At 40.3% G+C, this 22,764-nt stretch overlaps 1 protein-coding gene across 2 annotated transcripts in view; it reads right to left on the reverse strand.

Annotated features, from left to right (window-relative positions):
* The window catches only part of LOC121613601 (cGMP-dependent protein kinase 1), a 76,631-nt gene that overhangs the window by 9,751 nt on the left and 44,116 nt on the right, over positions 1 to 22,764 (reverse strand). For both annotated transcript variants that reach the window (XM_041947083.1, XM_041947082.1), the window contains exons 4-9: positions 20,633 to 20,738; positions 17,664 to 17,727; positions 13,874 to 13,951; positions 12,202 to 12,296; positions 2,745 to 2,810; positions 494 to 568 (exon numbers count right to left, since the gene is read on the reverse strand). In XM_041947083.1, coding sequence (XP_041803017.1) covers positions 494 to 568; positions 2,745 to 2,810; positions 12,202 to 12,296; positions 13,874 to 13,951; positions 17,664 to 17,727; positions 20,633 to 20,738 — 484 coding nt within the window. The remainder of the gene's footprint in view (positions 1 to 493; positions 569 to 2,744; positions 2,811 to 12,201; positions 12,297 to 13,873; positions 13,952 to 17,663; positions 17,728 to 20,632; positions 20,739 to 22,764) is intronic.

Here is a 22,764-nt window from a genome sequence, read left to right on the forward strand (position 1 = left end):
GACTCACAACATAGCACCAAGTGAGTTGGGTATCAGATTATGCCAATACACAGCTGCCTGAACCCCAAGATGCCCACCTCATCGCCAAGGTGCCCTGTGCCTTGTATAGTGCTATTCTCTTGTTTCCATAGCGACGATAAATAGAGTCCATATTAATTCCTCCAGAAATAGAGGCGGAGGTCATGGCCTCTGTTTTCTGGCTCGCCACATGGGTATTGTCTTGTTATGTAACTAACCTAAAGGCACAATGCATTAACAGCTGGCCGAGGGCAGCACGTTTCTTTATCAAATGTTACAGCGGGTGGGGAGTCGTGATATGGTACAACATTTTAAAGGGCTATTGAGATTGAAAATGAATTTGCAGAAATTATTTAATGAAAACAAAAGACATATAAAACACAAATTAAGCACAAAGCAATAAAACACACTTCACAATTTGCATAGTGGATATTTTAATGAATTCATGCATGCAAATAAATTCTAATTGTCTTACTTGGCTTTGGCATCCGCATCCTCATGGCCTTTACTGGACACGTCCTCCAAACCTCCAATCAAGTGCTTGAATGAACTGGAACACAACAGCACAATAACAGCAAACGTTAAAACAGCAAATAAGCAAACTTTTCTTGAATTTACTTTGTTCAAATATCTACAGTCTATCCAGTGCAGAGTAATACGTACACATATTCTCCATTTACAGTACGTAATGAGTGAATAGCTTATGGTTAGAGGAATTACAGCAGCTTGTATTGTACACTGCAGGCGATCCGTATAAGAAGCTGGAACAATATATGAACAGGCTGCCATAAAAAACACTGCCAGTCACTATTAAATATTCATCAGTCTGCTTTTAGAGACAAGCCTCTAAAAATCACTGAGAACAGACGAGAGGACAGATCTATCGTGAAGAGGTGTAAAATGCTGTGATAGCAGACGGTGGCTGAGTGAGAACCTTAGTGACAAAAGTAGAAGGCCGTACATAAATCTTTTAATGAATGAATCATAGAACAGAAGTTATCATTAGACATAAAATACACATGACAATATTTTCTGTTATTTCAGTACTTAGTGCTAAGTGAGTTAAACTAAAGGAAACCATGTTCCTTTCAGACCTTAATAACAACATTATAATATAACAATAATCAGCTAATTTACCTACTGGATATACCAGAAATTTTCATTAGTATGACTGCAGCAGATATGAAAGTTAATGAAAGAAAGGATGACACGTTAACTGGAAAATAATAAGATACATAATTCGTTAACTCGCTGAAATAAAATCCTCCAGAGTTGCACTCATGGGGAGATCTGGTACATGAAAAGTAATAACTACACTTGGCCTCATTCCTCTCTGAAGCACGGCCTCGCGTGGAAAAGACTCCAAACATCCCGGAAGAACAACTAACTGAGACAGTTTTCACGCAAAGCTCATCAGGCTGTCAGCCAGAAGAAGTAATACATCTGGTGTTTTCTCCTGTTGAGACCATAATGCCTGTGAGCTGTGACTGTTTCCGAGCTGAGCTTTTCTTTAAATGTTTGGCTGCTTGAAGCGTCTATTGTACTAAGTCGATTTAATTTGTTTGTTTTTATTCCCTGTCTCTTTCCCACTGTCTCTATCTCCTGCGTTTTCCGCAGCAATTATCCTTATCTTACCTCTTAAGCTGCGCGGTTTTGTTTTAATGCTTCACACATGTATGGACATACAGGAAATAAATGCGCACACAATAACAAAAGGCTCAAATACCAAGAACCTAGCATCCTCACTAAAACTGGTCTGGCTGGGTGACACACAATGAGCTAGTTTTGTGGGCTGTGACAGCATTAGCTACTTGTATGACAGGCAGAGTGAAAGGCAGTGGTAATCACCTGTGCTGGATGACTCACTCACTATCCCCTCTGCTAGCTCTGAGGATGGCCCATTTGTGCCTGCCGTGTTCCCTGAGGCCAGAGGGAGGCTGTGGGTAAGATGATACCGTCTACCATCCTCCCCACACCTCATATCCATCTGTCTCTCTATTCTCACCACATGACTTAATGCTAGAGACAGAGATGGATCGACTTTTTCATTTAGTTATTTATTTTTTTAAGTACGATCTCTTGATAAAAAAAATCATCCTGCACATAGTAATAAAATATCAAACCATGTTTGTGCAATGAAAAGAAAGGAAAACTGCAAATATTTGAGCTCAGATTAGTTTAAAGGGCAATGTGAAGCTCAAAATAATGGTTTTGCTCTTTGATAATCTCCTGACAAACGCCGGTGAAAATACAGCCCTCGTTAGTCATCCCTGCACAAATCTAGCATAAATCTAAATTCCTTGCTGAAGTTGATTTAGGATTTCAGACGCATTCTACACCTGCTGTCTTGACGTCATTAAACTAAGCAAGTCTCATGAATTTAGCTGTTTGGGTCTATTTCTCACCTTACATTTACTGAATTTGACGAAATGTAATTCATTGGATAATTTTGGATTAATCTGACATTTGCACGAGAGCCTTGATGTTTTCTTAATTTGAAAACTGAAAGCAATGACACCTAAATGTGCGCCATGCTCATCCACTAAGGCGTAGCAGCGGAGTCGTGCTGATGTCTCAGTAAGTACTTTTATAGCCTGTCCTTTCCTGACCGTAGTTTTGCATGGCTGCACAAGGCGAACATTCGTTCACAGGACAAATGCATTTCATTCCAGTGCTAAAGAAACAACATTATTATGTTCTGTGGGATTCACTTTTATGATACTCACTCTCTATCGATGACTAGACAGGTCACTGCCTCTGCCGCAATAACGTTGGCCGTCCTGATGTCCTCCCTGGACAAAAAGATCACACAACACGATCAGGCACAAAAACAAAATTGGCATATTTGAGGCCATTATTAAATCACATTATTATTAACTTTCAATGCTTTGTCAGAGCTTTGATGATGGAAGCAGTCAAAATGAAACACCTGCACATCAGTTATGCCTCACTCAACTCCATTCACTCCATAAATGGAACTGGCACACAATGAAAACATCACTCCCCACAGGCAGCACACACTGTGAAGACTGGCATTACTCTTTATCACATTTGACATCAGATTCATCTTCTTCTGATGATGATGCTTCTTCAGAGGAGTCGCCCCAATCACATGAATCCTCTGAGTCTGTATCCCAGGAATCCATCCTTCACTGTGAACAATTTTCTCCACAGCAATAAGCTCTAACTCTGAACCAGCGCTCTGCCCGGGGCAGCCCTTCAATAAAAGACACGTCTGTCGTGGTTGCATATAAATTCCAAGTCCAAAGCTATACACTTCAACATAGACTAAAATATTACAAAAAGACAGCAAATTCTTCTGGAGTTGTCCCATATGCAGAGTACTTCATGCCCCACCTTAAACAGGAAAAAAGCTCATACTCTGGATGAATTTCATATCCTGCTGGGTAGCGAATAAAAAGCTAAATCAGGCTCTGTTCAGGAGAGTTGACTCAATTTAGTCGAAGTGCGAACAGTAACTGACAATCACTCTCTGTGTCTGACCTGAACTCAGACATACGGCAACCTATTTCAATGAGCCGAGGTGATAATTCCTCCTCATGCTATGTCAACTCCCTCTGCCTTCCTTCTTCTAAATACACACACACATACGCGCAACCTTCCCTCTTCATGCACGCGCACGCACACACACACACACATGCTCTGCCTCACTCTGCTGACCCCTCTGAATAAAGGTCACAGCTGGTGGGGGAACAACACATTTTGAAAGCTGAGGACTAAGAGAGGAGAAGCGAGCAGGGGAGAGGAAGGCAGTGTTTGTCACGGGCACGGGATACATGAACAGATGACTACTCGGGCTTTCTAGCTAGCATAGCGCATACAGTATTTCATTCACCTCCGATAAGCTCCTATGACCTGCATCCAAGCTCTTAACACAATACCCTGGCTAACACTGTTCCACCTGTTCCTCTGGTTGGCAACAACAGCATTCAATACCATCTGAATAAGCACACTTCATACTCATAACCAGGTTAATGGGTGAAAGAACAACGAATGCCCCAGTTCGGATGATGATACCATGTTATAACTATTGATTATGTGATAATTCATTTGAGGAACAAGAATCTTGATAATTAGTTCTTAATAGTTACCACAGAATAAGACTAAGGTGAGAAAGATTAGTGGATTTCATAAAGGAAAGCATAAGAAACCTTCATCACATTTAATAGTTTGATGTGATGATTATTCAAAAATTTAGAAACTGAGTAGGGGCTTGCACTATCAAAGGATGCTGAGGCACAAATGCTTGTAATTTGCCAGCTGTGAATTTGCCAGTAACAATCCACCAGCTGTTGTGTCACTTCTCAAAAGCTATTGCCCTTACTTCTGCAAATGTACCGGCTCCTGTCAGGCAGCGTGAACAAGCTTTTTTAATTCATATCATATTCTGTATGTAAATGAGGACACAGCGAAAATGCATCTCAAATAACAGATACTCACTCAAAATGTCGAACAGTCATAAGTCAAGAATGCCAAAGATCTAAACTTCTTTGATTAACTTTATTTCTAACTTTAATACATTTCAGAAGATTATACATCACATTTTCTAAATGGTAGATATTCAAACACAAGCAAACTCATTGGGCACACACACACACACACCACACACATTTCATCAGTGATAATGAGCGACACCTACAGTGACACCCACAATCTGTTACATGAAGTCTCATTAAAGGAAGTGTAGTGTTTGTGTCATTTACTAACCATGGTGATACAACAAAACAACACAACACTTTGGGCTATATTGAAATGGTGGTTACGTAAGCATGAATCATCCTGAAGAGACCTAAAGGGTTTCACGTTAGAGAGAAGCTTGTTACACCTGTCCCCTGCTGCTCGACTGTAGCTGAGGAAAACAACTTAGTGTGCCATTGCGTTGATACTTGCGATGTTCTACGTGAAACACAATCGCTAAACAATATCTGTCAGAATGATTCATTTTCACACCGCTGAGCCCAAGTCATCCACTAAGCCAAAGATGGCTCTGCACTTGTTAATTGCGGCGCAACAAGAAATGCATTTGAAAACAGACACACACACACAAACACATGCTCAAGCATAGAGGCACTAAAAGCAGCTGCAGGCTGTGTCTGGAATGTCCTTTGGACTTACACAGGAGGGAGCCTGTGGTGTTGATTTCCAGTAGATAGTTGAAATGAACCTGGTAATTGGACAGTGATCTGGTGTCCCGGGAAGGGGTTAAGAAAATAACGTCCAGGCTTGGAGGCTGAGAGTGGAGCAGTACCTTTGGCCTGCAGTTTTTGGAAATAAAGCCAGGCGCAGGATGGGGGCAAGCACAAGAGGTGGCCGTGGGATACAATGCCAATTGCTTGTGCTTCAGTTCTGTGACTGAGAGGTACTCAGGAGGGCCTGGACAGCTGCGTATGAAACTTCACAGGTTGGTATCAGAGCTGGCTACTTTTCTGTCTTAATTAATAGTAATTAACACAACCCAAGTATCCTGTTTAGCACTTTTAACCAGCTTGTAAATCTCCCTCCTGCTGTCATTCCTGCCTCATCTTCGGTTGACAGTGAAAATTTCTCATTATGCTTTCCTGTCTGAATTGGCTCCTATCTGCCTGCAGATCCTTATAAACACTGGAGCTCACACGCGTTCCTCCTCTATAGTCCATGTGATAGTATTCCTACAAATTTCATAAAATCAATCTTCCCTGTCTTCAGTCCCAGCTTGCTCTCTATTTTCAACCAGTCTCTCACATCCAGGTCTGTCCCTGACTATTTTAAAATTGCCAGGGTTCAGCCACTTCTTAAAAAACCCTCTCTAGACTGAGCCCAGTTAGAGAATTACAAACCAATCCCCAAGCTACCCTTTTTGTCCAAAATCTTTGAAAAAATTGTTATCTACCAACTCCTGAAGTTGGTCGAGGTTCATGGAATTTCAATCCACAAGCATAGTACTGAGAATGCTTTACTGAGAGTAACCAATGAAACTTTGCATGCAGACAAAGTTGAATACTTCATTGTCATCCTGCTAGGTTTGACTGCTGCCTTTGACACCATCACATATGTTACCATGTAATTTTACTTTATAGGTTGTATAACTGTGCTGGCATTTCTTGTACAACTTTAAAATGGTTTCAGTCCCATTTGACAAATAGATATTTTAATATCTGTATCAAGCATCACGTGTCCTCCTCAGCTCCCCTGCTGTGTGATGTGCCTCAGGGGTCAGTCCTTGGACCAATCCTGTTTTCATTGTACATGCTTCCTCTGGGTCATTTGTTTAACCACTTTCAAGAAGTGTCATATCACTGCTGTGCCGAAGATACACAAATCTATTTCACTGCCAAGCCAATAACCCGAATCAACTGCCCTCCGTCCAAAAACAGATATTATTTTAATTGGTCCTGACAACTTTTCCTCTGTAGTTGATCCGTTTATTGGTCCATTTCACTCTAATATCAACTCTACCACTACAAATCTTGGTATCACCTTTGATCACCATATGACTTTTGACCAACATGTTACTAAGCTAGATCAGTCCTGTTTTCCTCAGCTAAGAAATAGTTCAAGAATCACATGTATATTGTCTTCTACAGATCCTGAACTACTGATTCACAGTTTCATTTTCTCCCACCTTGATTATTGTAATGCATAACCTTGCCCCAAGTTACATTTCTGATCTCATTGTCTCGTATTCCACTCCTCGATCTCTCCGATCCTCTAATCTCTGCCTTTTATCCATCCTCTGCTTCAACTGCAAAACAAAAGGTGATCCTGCCTTTGTTGTTTAGCCCCACACCTCTGGAATGATCTTCGCTCATCGGTCAGATTTGCTAAATCTTTGGACTGTTTCAAGTGGCTTCTAAAAACTTTTCATAGATCTTCATTCTGGCCTTTGTTTTTTTGTTGTACTTTTTTTTACCTTACTTGTTTATTCATTTTTATCTTTGTGTGTGTGTGTGTGTGAAGCTTTTTATAACTATTTTAAAAAGCGCTACATAAATAAAGCTTTCCTTACTGACTCACTTACTTTTTCAAGCTCCAACTTCCAAGATTTAAGTGTTCGACCATGTGCGAACATTATTGCAGTCACAAACTGTGTTGTCAGATTAACCAAACTTAACCAAAGATCATGTGGGAAGGTTACTCACACAGCGTTTCTCATATACAGAATATATTTTATGCGCCTGCCCAAAAAGAAACCTTTTTTTAGAAGTTTGTAGTTATTATTTCTCACTGTCAAATCCCTTTTGGACATACAGTTGACAGATCAGATCAGTCTGCCAGAATGGTACATACTGGGCTCAAGCTACAGCTGACTCTCAATGCTTAATGCTGTTCTCAGCTCCCCCAACCCTCCAACCCCACCTCCCCCCTTGGGTTCCAACACCTAAAATAAATGTTTGGCCTGTGGGAAACTCTGAAGGAACAGTCCCTGTTCATAGCAGCATTACAATATGACAACTGTGCATGTTTCTAAAATAAAAAAGGCAACATGGGATTCATTTTGACGAAGTAATTCTCAAGCAGTCTCTAAAAAGCTTCAAATCCTTGGTCGTTGATTTTAGTACGGTGATGGTATGAACTGAGAGCAGTATGATATACTCTGTATGATATAAGACGTTTCTTCAATCTAAACATTTGTGGTATGCTTAACAGCAAAGAAAATATACAGAGGATACAGCTGCAATGCAAAATACGCAGAATATCTAGTTAACAGCAAATAGCAGAGGTTAATGCTTTTACTCATGGGGTATGAGCTATTAAAAGACTGAGAGTATGGCTTGGAGAGCAAGGAGGACGGCGATTCTATAAAGCTGCATTCAGATTGACCAGCTCTTCATCAAAATATGCAGAATTTATTTCAATGAGACCACTGTGCGTTTTCAGTATGGATACCGCTGAAATAAACTTCACACCATCTGGCTCAGCTTTCGCAACAGCACAGTACAGCAATGTCCAGCAGCGTAATGCACCGACCAAAAACTATGTGCAAACACACAGACCAGGTAAGAAAACTCTGCAGCCTTATCTTTGGCCCTGATGGGCCGTACTAAAGGTTAAGCTAAATTTGTCTGATGTATGATGTTTAGCAGTTAAAATGTTTACTGTGTTCATCATCATTGAGCCAATTTCTGTTGTTTTATTTTTGTTCAGAGAGATTAATAGATGGCAAGGCTGAAGCTATAATTTTATGAGATGATTTGAGTCACACAGTTATGACTGCTCTTCAAATGACACAGTTGAAAATTTCAACAATATCTTGTCATCTGCTTTAAATAGTTTTCTTCCACTAAAGGTTAATAGGAGGCCGACTGACAGATTCTCTCCATGGTTAAACAATAACAGTGTTAACAAGATTAAGAGAATCTGCCGAACAGCTGAAAGAAAATGTAGAAAAACTTGGCTCACAGTTCACTGTAATATATACAAAGAAGCCATGACTGTTTATAACAAAGCAACATGTCTGGAAAGAAAGGATTACTTTTCCAAGATTATCACAGACATTACTGGCAAGTCCAGAATATTATTTTCCACCACTGACCAGCTACTCAACACTGGCCTCACCCATCTGCAGCTGGGTGCATCAAACTGTGAAGAACCTATGTCATTCTCCAATAACAGAATAACCTCTATTAGAGCCAGCATTGCTGCTGATGTAAACACAGATGACCTCAACAAACCCTGTCCGATGTAACCACGGGAAAACTCACCTCTACTTCATTAGCTGAGCTCTGCAAGACTGTCACAGAGTCTAACTCGTCCACCTCATGTGTTAACCCTGTACCTACAGCACTTTAAAGCAGGTGTTAGACGGTATTTCAAGTCATGTCCTGAAGATTGTAAATACATCTCTGCAAACAGGCATCTTTCCAGATGCTTTCAAAACAGCTGTTATAAAACTCTTACTAAAGAAACCCAGCCTGGATGGTAATGTACTCACCAAGTATAGGCTGATATCCGACTATCCATTCATCAGTAAGATGAATAGATCCAATAGTTTTTGGGACATTTTACTCAAAATCACAAATAGAACCTCATGGTGGCGCTAGAGGAAAAGTCAAGGGATCACATTAGTATCAGGATACATTGTCTTGGAGCGCTCAATGTCTGCACAAGATTTTGTGCAATCCATCAAAACAGGACAAATTTATGATGTTGTTTCACTTTTCTGTTCTGTCAAACCCTGCAACAAATGAGTAAATACTGCTGTGCAGTATCTACTAAACCTTCAAAGTGGATTTTCTTGGTTTGTTTCATCATCTCACCACTCTAACACAGCTCTGCTTTTTCACAGAGCTATAGTTGGTCTGAAAGGGGCCTGACGCCAATCACATTTCTGTCGGCGACATCACACTTTTTTTTTAACAAAATCTCTCATCCTCTACTGGAAAAGACATACACACACACACACAGACACACAAGGTAGAGGAGGTCATAGCACACACCATTTGTGCTATTGGTGGATCTACACCTCAACTGAAAGCTCACACTTCACCATTGAAGAAAGAATGTGACATGAGTTTCAAACAGGGAGCCGATCTTTTCCTGGAACATCCACCTATTGGGGTGAGATATACGTATACTGTAGTATTCACTAAGGGCGACACAAACTTTTAGAGAAAACATGTAATCCAATTTTCCTTCAGCTGCTTTAATGTACACACACATCACACACCAGCACTTACACTCACTCTAACAAACCATTACAGCTGGCAGGAGAACAGACTTTGATTTGTAAATATGATGTTCTCATAGATCAAAGACAATGTCTTCAGATGGACAGAGTAGCCTTTGAGTAGGGGCTATTGAGTTTCATGAGCAAGGACACACATAGTTAACTTCTAATTAGAAAGATGGCCCTGCAGAAGAGCCCTCTGATCAAAAGCCTGTTTCCAAGATAGTCAGTATCTCAATCATTTCAATTTGCGAGACATCCTTGACCATCAAAGGTGTAGTTGAATAGGCTAAGACACTCTAAACAAGCAGATGGCGAAGTGGGGGGAGCACTTTGTTTCAGTGGGATATAGAAAAGATAAGGTTTTCTTGATTAATCAAAGCATGAGATGCTCTTGAAGTTGCTTTGAAGAGCTTCTCAAAACAGCACACTACTTGAATTCTTATTCTGGGAAACACTACAAAAGAATTGATGGAAATATATGGATACATTTAAAAATATGTGGGATGTGTCATGTATTTATATCGAGGCTCATGCATTTTATATGTGTGTGTGGACTTAGAAGAAGTCACTGAAGTCCCTGAAAATTCAAATACTTCAACACAAAAGTAGTGCAGCTGCTCAATCCATTATAAATTAGCACTTTGTGTCATGCTCTCATTCATCAAACAGCACAGCTTTATGTCTCATTAGTGTAAAAGGATCAAATTTCTGTTTGGAACAACCAACTCCTCCCACTGCCGAGAGATCAAGCTTCCTGTGCCTCACATGTGCCACATGCATTTTAATGCTCTGTCATATTTTATATCCTATAGTCACTAGCTTTAAGATATGGGGAGAACCCAGCCATCCGTTCAATTCCAGCTGTTGCCTGAACATCAAATCTAGAGTGTTCCTTTTGAAGATGAAAACAAAGATTTACAGTGTGCTTTGACAACAAATAAGCTGGCATTTATTTTTCACCCGCTTTGCTTCAACAAGACTGCATTTTAAAGAGTGTATTTAATGCTCTTGAGGTGTGAATATTGTTTGAGAGCAAATCTGAGATGGCTTTCATGTTCACTGGCCACAAGATGGCGACATCTCCACTTCTTTTTCATGCAGACGCTGTCGGCATCTGTTTCTACCTGACCCCATGCAGTCATAATACACTTCAGACTATTTTCTCTCTCTACCCTCCCTGTGTTTTAATAATATGGCATCCATGGAGGTGCACAGTCATGACAGAACACAAGAAACGGCAGTGTAAAACCATCACTTCAGGAGACTGGTCATTGACGCCAGAAGCCATATAAAAACATTTTTATTAGACCTAAATGTTCTTTCAGTGAAAGTATTTGAGTGCTTAGAGAGCACCAAATGTTAGCAGTGGCTGTGAATCATTTGATCCCTACAGCATATACAGCCTGATTACTTCAAACTTACCACAGTCCATCTTCACGGCTAGAATGCATGTTTCCTAGTATAGATTTTCGTAATGCTGGAGACTCGTCATGCTTGGCTTGTATCTGCTTATTACATGCTTCTCTCAATCGACATCAGCTGCTGCGTTGGTAAAAGCAACTATGCATACATATTCAACACAAACATTCATACGAGTATATGAAGAGGGTGAAAATTCCTTTTTATAGTGAAATAACACGAAGACGTTCTGGATGTCATGATGTTCTGGGGATGAGGAATTGAGAAGGAAAGACCAAAGAATCTAAGGAGCACTGAGATAATAACCAAACACAAAACTCCCCTCACAGTAGATGACTTTTCGCCTGTACATTATTGTCTGTGTGACATAGCTGTGTGCAAAATATAGCACTTGGTGTCATTGTGAGGGATCTCCATTGTCACTTGAACATAAACACTTTTTTTCTCCTCTGATTTGGGCAAAAATAGAGCTCGAGAAAGAAGAGCGTGTCACAGTTACTGTGTGTTGTGCTTTCTACAAACAGGGTTGGAGGTAAAATAGCTGCATCTTTAGATATTCATGCTGTTTATATGGCATCAGCTAGAAATATGATTCCGTGACCAATCATTTCAAAATGCTTGCTGCTCAAAACTTATCTCAACATATTTTCAGTTGCACAAAATAAAAAAAAAACATTTGGATTTCTATGACAGTTTAGACTCTTTCTTTCTGATCAGCTGAAGCTTAACAGTGTTTGTGTGGTTCAGAGAAAATTCTTGTGTCACATCTCAAAAATGTGGCTGGAACAGTTACAGTAAATCAGGCCTGAAGTTGTGTAATGTGCGCCCGGCTTTCAGCATTTCCAAACATTTAGCAACTTATCATGCCTCTCAAGAAGAGTGAGTGGTGGGTGAAAAAACGGGACAGATAAGAGCTGGAGGCTGATTGATGGCAAATTAGAAAGGATAGATGCATATTAAGTGTAAGAGGAAGGATATTAAAGACAGGTTGCAAGTGAAAATTAGACAGGGAGTGGGTGACAGTGAAGGAGACAGAAACAGCGGGTGAACAGAAGATTTAAATTGAAGGAGGCAGTCATTAGGAATAATCTTACCCTTGCAGTGCTTTCTCCCCAAACCAGTCTCCTTTTCCGAGGCTGCGCAGGTACACAGGCTCTCCGTTGGGCAAGTCTTCTCTGGTCACATTAACCTGGCAAAAGAATGAAAATGCAGGAGGAGGAGGGTTAAAGAAGAGTAGTGTGACAGGGAGGAAGATAGAACAAAAGTGAAGAAGGTAGAGTGGATGAGTAAAAGAAGAGGAGTTTTATTTGAGATGGACAACATTTCATTTAAGCATCATTCTGAAAGAAACTGACGAGTAAATGAACTCTCAAGATGGCAGGTTAATCACACTACTTCAAGCAGGGGAGAAGCATCAGCATCATGGGTAGTCTGTTACAAACAGGTGACAGCCATCTCTTTGCACGATGTGGGCGGCGCCGCTGACCACTCCATTAGCCAGATGACATGTGAGTGATGGCACTGTGCTGTGCCGGTAGACTTAGCCAATCAAAGTGATGGCACTTGAGTAGATTTTAGAGGAAGCGAATGGAGACGGTCATTTCAACTAATAAAGGATCTTGTCTCCATCTATTAGTCAGTTCTGCACAGGTGTGGCAGCGGATCCAGCACCAGCAAACTAATGCTGTCCACACCTGATTGACAGTGTAATTAGTTGTGATCTAATACGATCAAGTGGTAGCAGAAAAAAGCAAAGAGAGGAGGTAGAGGAGCTTCCAGAAAAAAAGTGAAGGACAAAGGGCAAATTCAGTGTGTTTGTGTTGTGAGACGCCTAAATCTGGTGGAACGTCCTCCACACAAAGTGCACTGTCTGTCGTATAGATAGGGACAAAGTGAGAGATGTGGAAACAGCCAAGCAGAAAGCGCTCATAAGGTCAGGAGTGTGTGTGAGTGTGTGTACATGTGTGTGTGAGTTAGTGTGTTCATGTATGTCGCCCATTTGCTTGTGATGTAGTTATGCCGACCTTGTTTAGTGGGTTGTGTCTGTTTGGGGTCAAAGGAGAGTAAAAAAAAGACAGGAAACATAATGTATCTTCATCTTTCACAATGCCACCTACATCCTGGACATGTGAACTGCTAGAAAATGCTGAGAAATTGTCTGTCTCACTGGGACTTGAGGGCAGAATTTCTGGCCATGAAACACTTCAGTAAGCCATGTTTAAATCTTTTGTAGATACAAGAATTATGTTGTTTACAAATGTGCATAATCACAATGAGGAAGAGGGGTAGAGGAGGATGAAGGGGAAACATGAACCAGTGAAGGTGAGAGAAGAAGTGAAGGAGCAAGTGTAAAATGGACCAGAGGGTAGTAAGAAAAGGGAAAAGGATAAAGAACATGCGGAAGATGAGCAGGGAGAAAATTAGGATAGAAACGTTCACAATGCAAGCACATGAAAGCCCTCCAACAGTGTTGATATTGAACGAGACAGTGTGTCATCTGTGCTCAGTGTGAAAGTCAGCGTTAATGGCAGAAAGGTGAAATGAAAGTGACTCCATTCTCCTTTCTATCAGCTCCCACCGCTGCCGCGAGAGATGACGAAAGAGGCGGCGCCTCCGTCTCTCCTCTCCACTATCTCAAGATGATTGATGACAGCCAACTTCCACCCAAAAATACTACCGCTTTGCTCCAAAGATGGGTGTCATGATGCCCTGCATTGTGATGTTATGATGATTATTTTGGTGGTAGACTAGAGAATCTGTTCTCACCTTTCCTTTACTGATGATGAAGAAGGTGTCTCCTCTGGCCCCCTGTCTGATGATGTACTCTCCATCTTCATAATGTGTCTGTCAGAAGAGAAGACCAGAGAAGAGAAGTGTTATTCAGGAGCATTATGATTCTTTTATCTCCTTTCTTACATTGGTATTGCCCAATTAGATCTTTTTTCTTGTTAATGCCACAGACTGGCAAGCTGCCATCAGTGTTTCTCTGCCTTCCACCCACTACTTGCTTGGATATGAAGTGTGACCTTGAATATGAGCAAGCAGGTACAGAAAATGTGTGAATAAATGAATGCTACTGCATCAAATCTGAAGGCAAATCACAGCTCATTTCGCAGTGCAGAATTAATACAGGGCATCCATTCCTCAATTCATTTTCAATACCCAGTAATCCTGTTCAGGGTTGTGGGTGCTGGAGCCTATCCCAGCAAACGCCGAACAGGCTATGTTCCGGTGTAGTCGCCAGTCTAACACAAGGCTAACGCAGACAGAAAAACACTTTCCCACACAGATTCACGCCTTGTGTTGTAAATAACCCTCACTGCCGGATAAAGAAAGCATTGCTTCAAGGACATTAAGGGTATAGTTTCTTGTAGGGTAAGTGATACACAAGACATGACATAACTTAACATGGTGAGAAAAACCACTTGTGCCATGGCCAGAACCGCAGCACATGAAGCACAGGTAGTCACTGACTAACCTTGATAAAGACAATAGGCTGACATAGTTTTGTTTTTCATAACAGCTCAGGTGGGAGTTTCACTTTCTGAGCAAAATACAGAAAATATGAAGACAGAGCTCAATATTTCCTGTTAGATCATAAGCAGATTCCACACTGAATTTGCTAGGTTTGTATTCTCACACCATTTCACCCAGGGAAATTATCTTCCATCTTACTTTGTACTGAGTGTGTGTGTGTGTGTGTGTGTGTGTGTGTGTGCGTGCGTGTGTGTGTGTGTGTGTGGAATCTACTACTTGTCAACAGTAGGTTGCAGTTATGATGTTTGGTTCAGGATTATTGATTCCTATAATGTACTCACTTTTTCTCAAGCATGTCTTCAAGGAGAGGAATACAGAAAAACTAGTTAGATCTATCTAATCAAAAATCAATCGCAGGCCTAAATGATCTATTATAGTGGAGGACAAGACACAGGACAGCCTGATGGATTTAACCATTATTTGACCTAACAACACAACCTTCTGCACAGACAGGCAAGACTATTCTTAAAAAATAGGAAAAACCTTGGAGGGGCCAAGTCAAATAATACATACCACTGATTGGTTGTTTATGGGGATGACAGCAAAGAAATAATGTAAAGCAATCAGAGTTTTTAATTATTTCAGGGCTGTTTTTGCTAGCTTGCTACTTGCTTTGTCTATGAAACCCTCAGCCAACAGTGCAAACACATTAATCAGAGTACATTTATGTCCAAAATGTCGTGCAAAACATTTTTATTACTATTGTGTGCATTCTTTCAGAACACTCACATGTCGTCCTCACACCAAGCCTAAATGATCATCTCATTAATTGAATTGCTCGCAAAAGAGTTTGCACATTTCAAATGGCCCAGGTTAAAGAGGATTTGATCACAGGGATGTGAAGGTTGTTTGATATCGTCACATAGGCTTGTTTTTACACTCTGACACGTCCTCACCTTTGTAAAACCTCGAAATTCTAAACATTCTGCCCCACTTTACATTTTCCAATTCAGCCGCTGGCATGTTTTTGTTGAGGATGATTTGGCTTGCTGCCTCCTTCTGTCAATGTACTTTCCTCTGACCTTCTTCTCTTCCTTAATGGAGCTGTCCTTCACCATAAACAAATATTGTGTAAGCCCATTTCTTTTTCCTGGTTCTGCTGCCCTTCAATTACCCAGCGAAACTGGCTCTTTGCAGTTACACTGTACCCTGCTGACCCCTTTAACCTGTTAGGTCCTAGCATTATCATCAATTCGACCTTAACCCACTTACAGAAAACTTCTGTGCTGTGATGATGTTTGTACTCACACCATGGTCATTTCCATGCTGCTGATAATGTACTTCTTAGTGACGATGTATTAATATTAAATTATGGAAGCAGAAATTGTGCCAGCCACAGTCCAAGTCACACACACTGTGCTATGGCACAGACAATTCTATATTATCATGGTACAAAAAAAATGTACAATGACACAATAGTGTAACAGTCAAGCGATACAGGACAGGAAGGATGAAAAAGGCAGGATAGATAATGCTCATTTCAAAGTAAAACTCGATGAGCTGATCCGTACTGGGTGAGGCGATACAATGTTCCGCTATGACAATATGATGTAAAGATGATTTAATAACATGTTGGCCAAACAAAAACCATATGTAGTATTTTTTTATTCCCACTGACCAGAAAAATAGAAACCATTACACAATGTCATGCAATCTATTATAGTCCAGTCCCGCTATAAATTCAAACTCTGTGAAGATTGAAGAATATGAGATTATTAAAGAAAGGTTGTAATTTAACTTCATGGTAATATTTTAGCCCATTTATCATACACTCATGTTCAGTTTGCCTGGTCAGTCAATGACATTTTCACTGCATGAGGTGAAACAGCTTAACAAATGGAAAACTGAATGTGCTGCCAACTTTTCTGTAGGTTCTTGGGTTTATTAATTTTCATACTAATGCATATCACTAATTAAAACAAATCTTTAATTTGCTGTTTTTGCTGGTTAACAACTAGAAACTCCTACTCAAAACAATCTTAAACATTAAAAGGCCAATCCATCCCTCAGGGTAAATCTTTAGAATTAGAAAAATCTGCATCCAGTTTGCAGAAATAAATTAAGAAATACATTTCTTTAAAGCAAAATGATCAGGAACAGATTTCTTTTGCATAAATGATTACACATGTACACATATTGACAGTGAATAACCTATAAAAGTAGGAAACGAGAATATCTGAATCCAATTCAGCATATTGAAAGCCGCAATGTTCGCAGCACACATCACAAGTGTAAATGAGAATGTGTTTGCATAACTAAATTATGCTGGAGGAAACATCAAACGAGGTGGTGTGCAGATGGGTAGAAAATGTGATATTGAGACACATCTCAAAATGCACATGGACACCAGAACAAAGAGCACATTCTACAAAACTGCAGTAAAAATGACATACCAGTGATGTTACATGTTTTAGTACATTTCTAACAAATTGCATATCACAACTGCTGTCCATTTGGCAAAAACATGCTGTTGTGTTTCAGGTGACTTAATGTACTGTATTTTTCTGCCTTGCAGGCAGCCATTGGTTTCTGTTTGTTTACATATGCAGATGCTAGAAACTTGCCTGAGTTTTGCAATCCATCACATTCAACAGTGAGTCTGCATTTATTTTTGTTGCGTTATTGTTATGAGGTAATGCAGTGCAGACTTTTAAAAATCAGTCTGCACAACTCGGAAAATATTTTGCTTGCTTTGATGGATCACACAACTCGTGCAAATATTGAATGGGGCGAATTCCATATCTGCGGAAATGAATGGAAAACTATGGACGCCACAAAGGAAAGTGGTAGGAAACCCCTCCCCCCAAAAATAAAAGATGTTCTAATAAGACTGAGTCAGTTGCTTATATTGTTTGAACGCACATTACAGAGCAACAATTGCTCTGAAATCCCAGCTGTGCACATTTTGTTGAAAAAAAACCCCCCGAAACTTCATTACCATTATTCATTTCTGTAATATGCCGATTAAGATGTGTAGATGTTGTGCTGCAGATATCACAGACTGAAACAAAGCATTTACCTCCTCAAGGACATCTGCAAGCTTGCTCAGAATATCTTCCTGCAGGCCATGGAACGTGGGGACGCTGCAGGGTAAAGAAATGAAATGGCTTTTAAATAGAAAAAAGATTCATACATATAAACATAATACTGATTTAGTCTTTTGTGGTTGTCAGATAAAAGAGATGTAGAAAGCAGTGTAGCTGGCAGCTTAGAACACAGGATGTACTGGCTCTGAAACCGCTGGCCAGAATTAAAGCAGACCTGTGATCTGAAGTGAACAACATAAATATAGACAACAAGAACACGTAAAAATCAATATTAGGCTTTGAGACTTGGCTTGTATTAGGATATATAAATATTTTAGCATACACTGGGCAGCATGTCTAGTTACCAAGCATGGCCTCAGATCCTAAGGTTGAATACACCAGTATGAGGCTTTAATGTTTGTTCCGTTTGCTTCCCGGCAGCCTCATTGAATGCTATCTGCCTGTTATCATTCCTACTAAATAAAACTGGCCCAATGTTTATCAAGCAGGAGAGAAAATAACCCGTGTTGGCGAACAAAGAACTTATCTCCCCATATCATCTCTTTCTGTTTCTCCATCTCCCTCTCCCCCCTCATTTTCCATGCTTTATTACAGTAATCTGAGCCATCTTGCCTCGGCCCCCAACCCAGGCCGCAGCCACTGTGCTGATCCGTGTCTTGTTTCTTCCTCAACAGAGGGACTGGCTAATGACTTAGGCAGTGATGACCTTACTCTACATGAAACATATGGAGTCTCAGTCCCAGAGCTGTGAAGCTGTTGACACGTCCTCTGTTGTAGCAAATTTCCGATCCAACAGCTTAATTGTGTTACAGCACATTAATTAAATATACAAGGCCAATGGGGAAGTGTGGTTTTGCTAATGTGGTATTTTTGGTCACTTCAAACATTCTTATATCATTACATTTACGGCACCCTGCATAACATAACTAACAAATTCAGTTGTGACCTTGCAAACATCTAGAAAAACGAGCACTCCCCTGAAGTTGGTCTATTCTATTCCCTATAGCTAGACTTGCATCTGAAGTGGAATTTGCAGCAATGCACATTTTGTAACCCAAGGTGATGTTTGTCAGTTCATTAACGCTACCTTTGCTGTTACTTATTCTGGAACAATATGTTTGACTCACTGAGAGTAACTGCTAGAAAGAAACAATAAAAAAAAAAGTCTTCACAAGCACACTCACTTCCTGTATGCAATATAGTGTGGGATTTCTCAGTCAGCTTTGCATCTGTGTTCCTCCTCCACAACTTGTGAGAGCAAATATATAATTTCACAGCAGTTAAAGAGTGGGTACAAGTCTCACAGGGACCAGCATGTGTTTGTTCTTACGCTTATACTACAGCTCTTTTATTAGATCTGCTTCGTGGAAAAAAACAGCAATATTATTGTCTACATATTGTAAATTAACAAATGTTGCTATAAATCTCTGATTTCCCGCCCTAGATACCCCTTTTTAAACCAAACACACAGAGTGAGCCCAGACCAAGCAATGCATACATCTATTAAACATTTACTTTTCTGTTGGACTGTTACGTAAGAGCCGCTGAAAGGCAAGAGATGCCCTGCAGCACACGCTCATACACTCAGAGAGAGATAGAGGTGTTTTTGTGTGTCTTTTTTTAGTCAAAGCCATTCCTAAAATAGCTTCAGCTTTAGACATGGAAATAAGATTAATAGTGGTTTTGATCTGGTTGGAAATATATTTTTGGTACTGTACAGTAGATCTTCGTTGTATTGTGAAAAGGGTGCTGTAGATGCAGCAAGGATAGAGTAGCTTTACTGTGACTGACCTGCAAATGTCAGACTGTTATGCTATACAAGGGGTTTGTTCTCACCAGAAATGATGACAGTATTTGTCATTATGGTCAAACACTCAGAACAACCTAAGTGATTTCTCAAACTGCCTTATCTTGTGTAATTGTACACTCTCAGTAGCAAAGGCAGAAGTGGTATAATATTGGTGTACTGCGGCAAATGTCTTTAGGGGCCAATATGCTATATTAGAAGAAATAGCATTGGAAACCCACCCCCCGTCACACCTTTCTGATGGTGGTGGTGTTTCATTTTTTAAAAGTTTAATTTCTAAAGTATAACTATACCTTTACCGTAAAGGTTGCACATCAGGAAACCTGTGTCGGAGTCATTTCTGGAACAGTGAAATGGGTTGTTTTGGAACGTGACATACAGCCTTTTGTATTTTAGGGGTGTGATGATTTGTTGGAAATGTCGAGTGAAAAGTTGATTTCCTAAGTGCTGTATCCAGCTGCCTGCCTTGAAACAACATGAGGCATGTTCATGATCCGAGGCAGAGCGTGTGCTTTTATGATTTGTGAACTTCAAACATGAAGCACATGTGTGAGGAGGTGAGAAGACATATCAGCGTGGTATCGGCTCTGAAACAAAGTCATGTGGAAGTGGGCACATGCAATAGGGATGACATGATATCATTTCCATAACTGGCTTGATGAAGACCAAAGTGAATGACTGAAAAACGAAGGTTTGTGGGTGACAGAGATTTCTGCTGTAATTGCATCTCATGCATCTTTATCACCGTACGCTGCCCTTCCTCTGTCTTTTGATGATTCTTTCTTTTATCCTATACTCCATGCATGCACAAAAGAGTCTGCAGGCCTTTTAAGTGATAATTGGCTTCTCTATAGAGAAGTGGTTAGGGCTCTGTGATACAGATAGGGACATTAAAGAAACATGATATAGGTACAAGGTGTTTTTCCAGCAGGATGAATGATGCCTCCAGTGACGCACCAGAAATTAAAGTTGAGATATATGATTTATTGGCAGAAATGAGGACTAAGGAATCTTCTGAGAAACAGCTCACACATACTCTCCTCAATTCATTTTGTTAATTAATTCATTGAATTCCAGATCAAAGCCCTGCCGAAGCCATTTGTCATTGTGAGAAGATTTGCCCCGGACACTCACCTTTTCAGAAACTCCATATACTCCGTGTGCTTGATGAGACCCGTCCTCATCATGATCGTCTGAAAACATTGCCGGTCAATGGCCCACAGCTTCACATTTGTTAGAGCTGGAAAGAAGGATGCACAAAAGCAGTGTCATGAAAGACAGTTACTACCCTCAGGCATTCAGAATAATAAAACAGTACATTTATGCGTAATACATGCCCTGCAACAGCTTTATGCTTTATGCTCGCTCATTACCAATATAGTGAATATAATATGCACTTTAAAGCATTTGATACTGAACTTGGAATGTGAGAAGGACCGTAGTTGTGTCATGGCATGTGCGTGTGAATTTGAACAAAAAAAACCTATTGAAATGTTCAGACAGCAGGGTGGAGAAATCTGTGAGCATTTGGGCATAGTCACTCTTTTAGTGGCAATAACTGTCATCTAAATGTTTTCTGTAGCTGCTGGTTGTCTCGACAATTACTCTTTACTCAGCAGCTGGAGTTAATTGGTATGGTGCATGGATGGCTTGCTTCAAGTCATGCTACGACGTTTTAATTGGTTTAAGGTCAGGAATCTGACTTGACGATGTCATTTTTTTTTTCATTTCTTTTTAATTGGTTAAAGCCCATGAGTTACTAATTGCTCTTTGTGTTAAGGGCAATTATAAAAATGTGTGACGAAAGTAAAGTTTCAAATCACAAACAGCTACCCTGATGTTATTCTGTACAATTTCCTGGAACAATTTGAAATTAATTGTTCCTTCAATGATTGCAATCTGCACTAGCCCCGAGGCGCCAGCTCCAACCATAATACTCTCTACATCTGGAGTAGATGGAGGTTAAAATGTCGGCATGCAGACTTTTTTTTTTGTTTAAATATAGCACGGTCCTTCAGAAACTCATGCAAAATCTTTTTTTTCATTTGTATGCTTGGCTGTTGATTGATGGAGGCCTGGGTCTTTTGAAATTCCCTTTCATGCCATTTTCAGTGTTATGAGCCTCAGCAGCACTTTCTCTGGGGTCCTCTATAGCCACCTTTGACCAGAATATGTTTCACCTCGACAGATCTCTGTTGTGTAGAGCAGTCTGTTGGAACCAGGCCATGTGGGTTTTCATCAGAGCAATGGACCTCTAACCCTCTAACCTGAAATTCAATGTATTTCCCCATCTAACCCCATTTCCTTAAAGAAACTGGGTTGTTGAGGCAGAAACTTCATTACAAAACATGTCAAAACCCCATATTACATCTAGCTGAGCCATGTTATATAGTGACTTCCAGAATGTGGAAGCGGATCACTTTGGTAACAGTTTATGGTAATTATTTCAAAATGACACCTCACAATTGGCAGTATCATTATCTTCTGCAAGAAAGGCTATTATTTCGACTTCATTGTTTCACTTGTGCAGTCGCACAGTGGACTGTGAGGAATAATAAGTCAGACAATACAGAGAATCCAAAGTCTGACCCCAAAACGAATCTGGGGATCCCTGGGGGGCCCTGGGGCCGTAGGGACATGTAGTAATATTAGAAAAAAAGTCATCAGACGAGTCAGTCTTTTATGTGTCTGTTGACAGAGCTTTTTATTCTGTCTCATCTTCCCAGTGTAACACGTCTTCTTCACAGGGTTCTAAAGATTTGTTGGTAACAATGTGGTCTGTATCGATTACACAATTGCATGATAAATTATTTTTCGCTCACTGTCCTCGACGACAAAGTCGCAGTGCAGGCTTGGCTACTGAGCGGCACCCCTGCAGCCGGTGGGGAATCAGTGTGTCCCTTCAGGTAGTTGACTGCTGGGCCTGGGCCTGCAGGTTAACGGGCATTTCTAATAGTATATATCTGATTATTTACGCTTACTAAATGTGATGCCCACTCTCTCACACACACAGCTCAACAACTTTTGCTTCTATCCTTCTGAGTACAGATGTTTACTTAAAAGTATGAGGATGTTTTTGCACAGAGGGGTGGTTCTAGCCAGTTGTCATAAATTTTTTAGAATGGCTTTTAAGTAAGGATAATGGTTGATGTAGACAACTAAGAATAAAGCTGAACTGGTGTCTGTGATAACCTGGCAAATATTATTAATTTACCTCTGGCTCCATGAGCACACCAATGCTAACACACAAACTCATATGCTCTTCA

Source organism: Chelmon rostratus, chromosome 11, assembly GCF_017976325.1.
Source record: "Chelmon rostratus isolate fCheRos1 chromosome 11, fCheRos1.pri, whole genome shotgun sequence".
In the NCBI taxonomy this organism is placed as follows: Eukaryota; Metazoa; Chordata; class Actinopteri; order Chaetodontiformes; family Chaetodontidae; genus Chelmon; species Chelmon rostratus.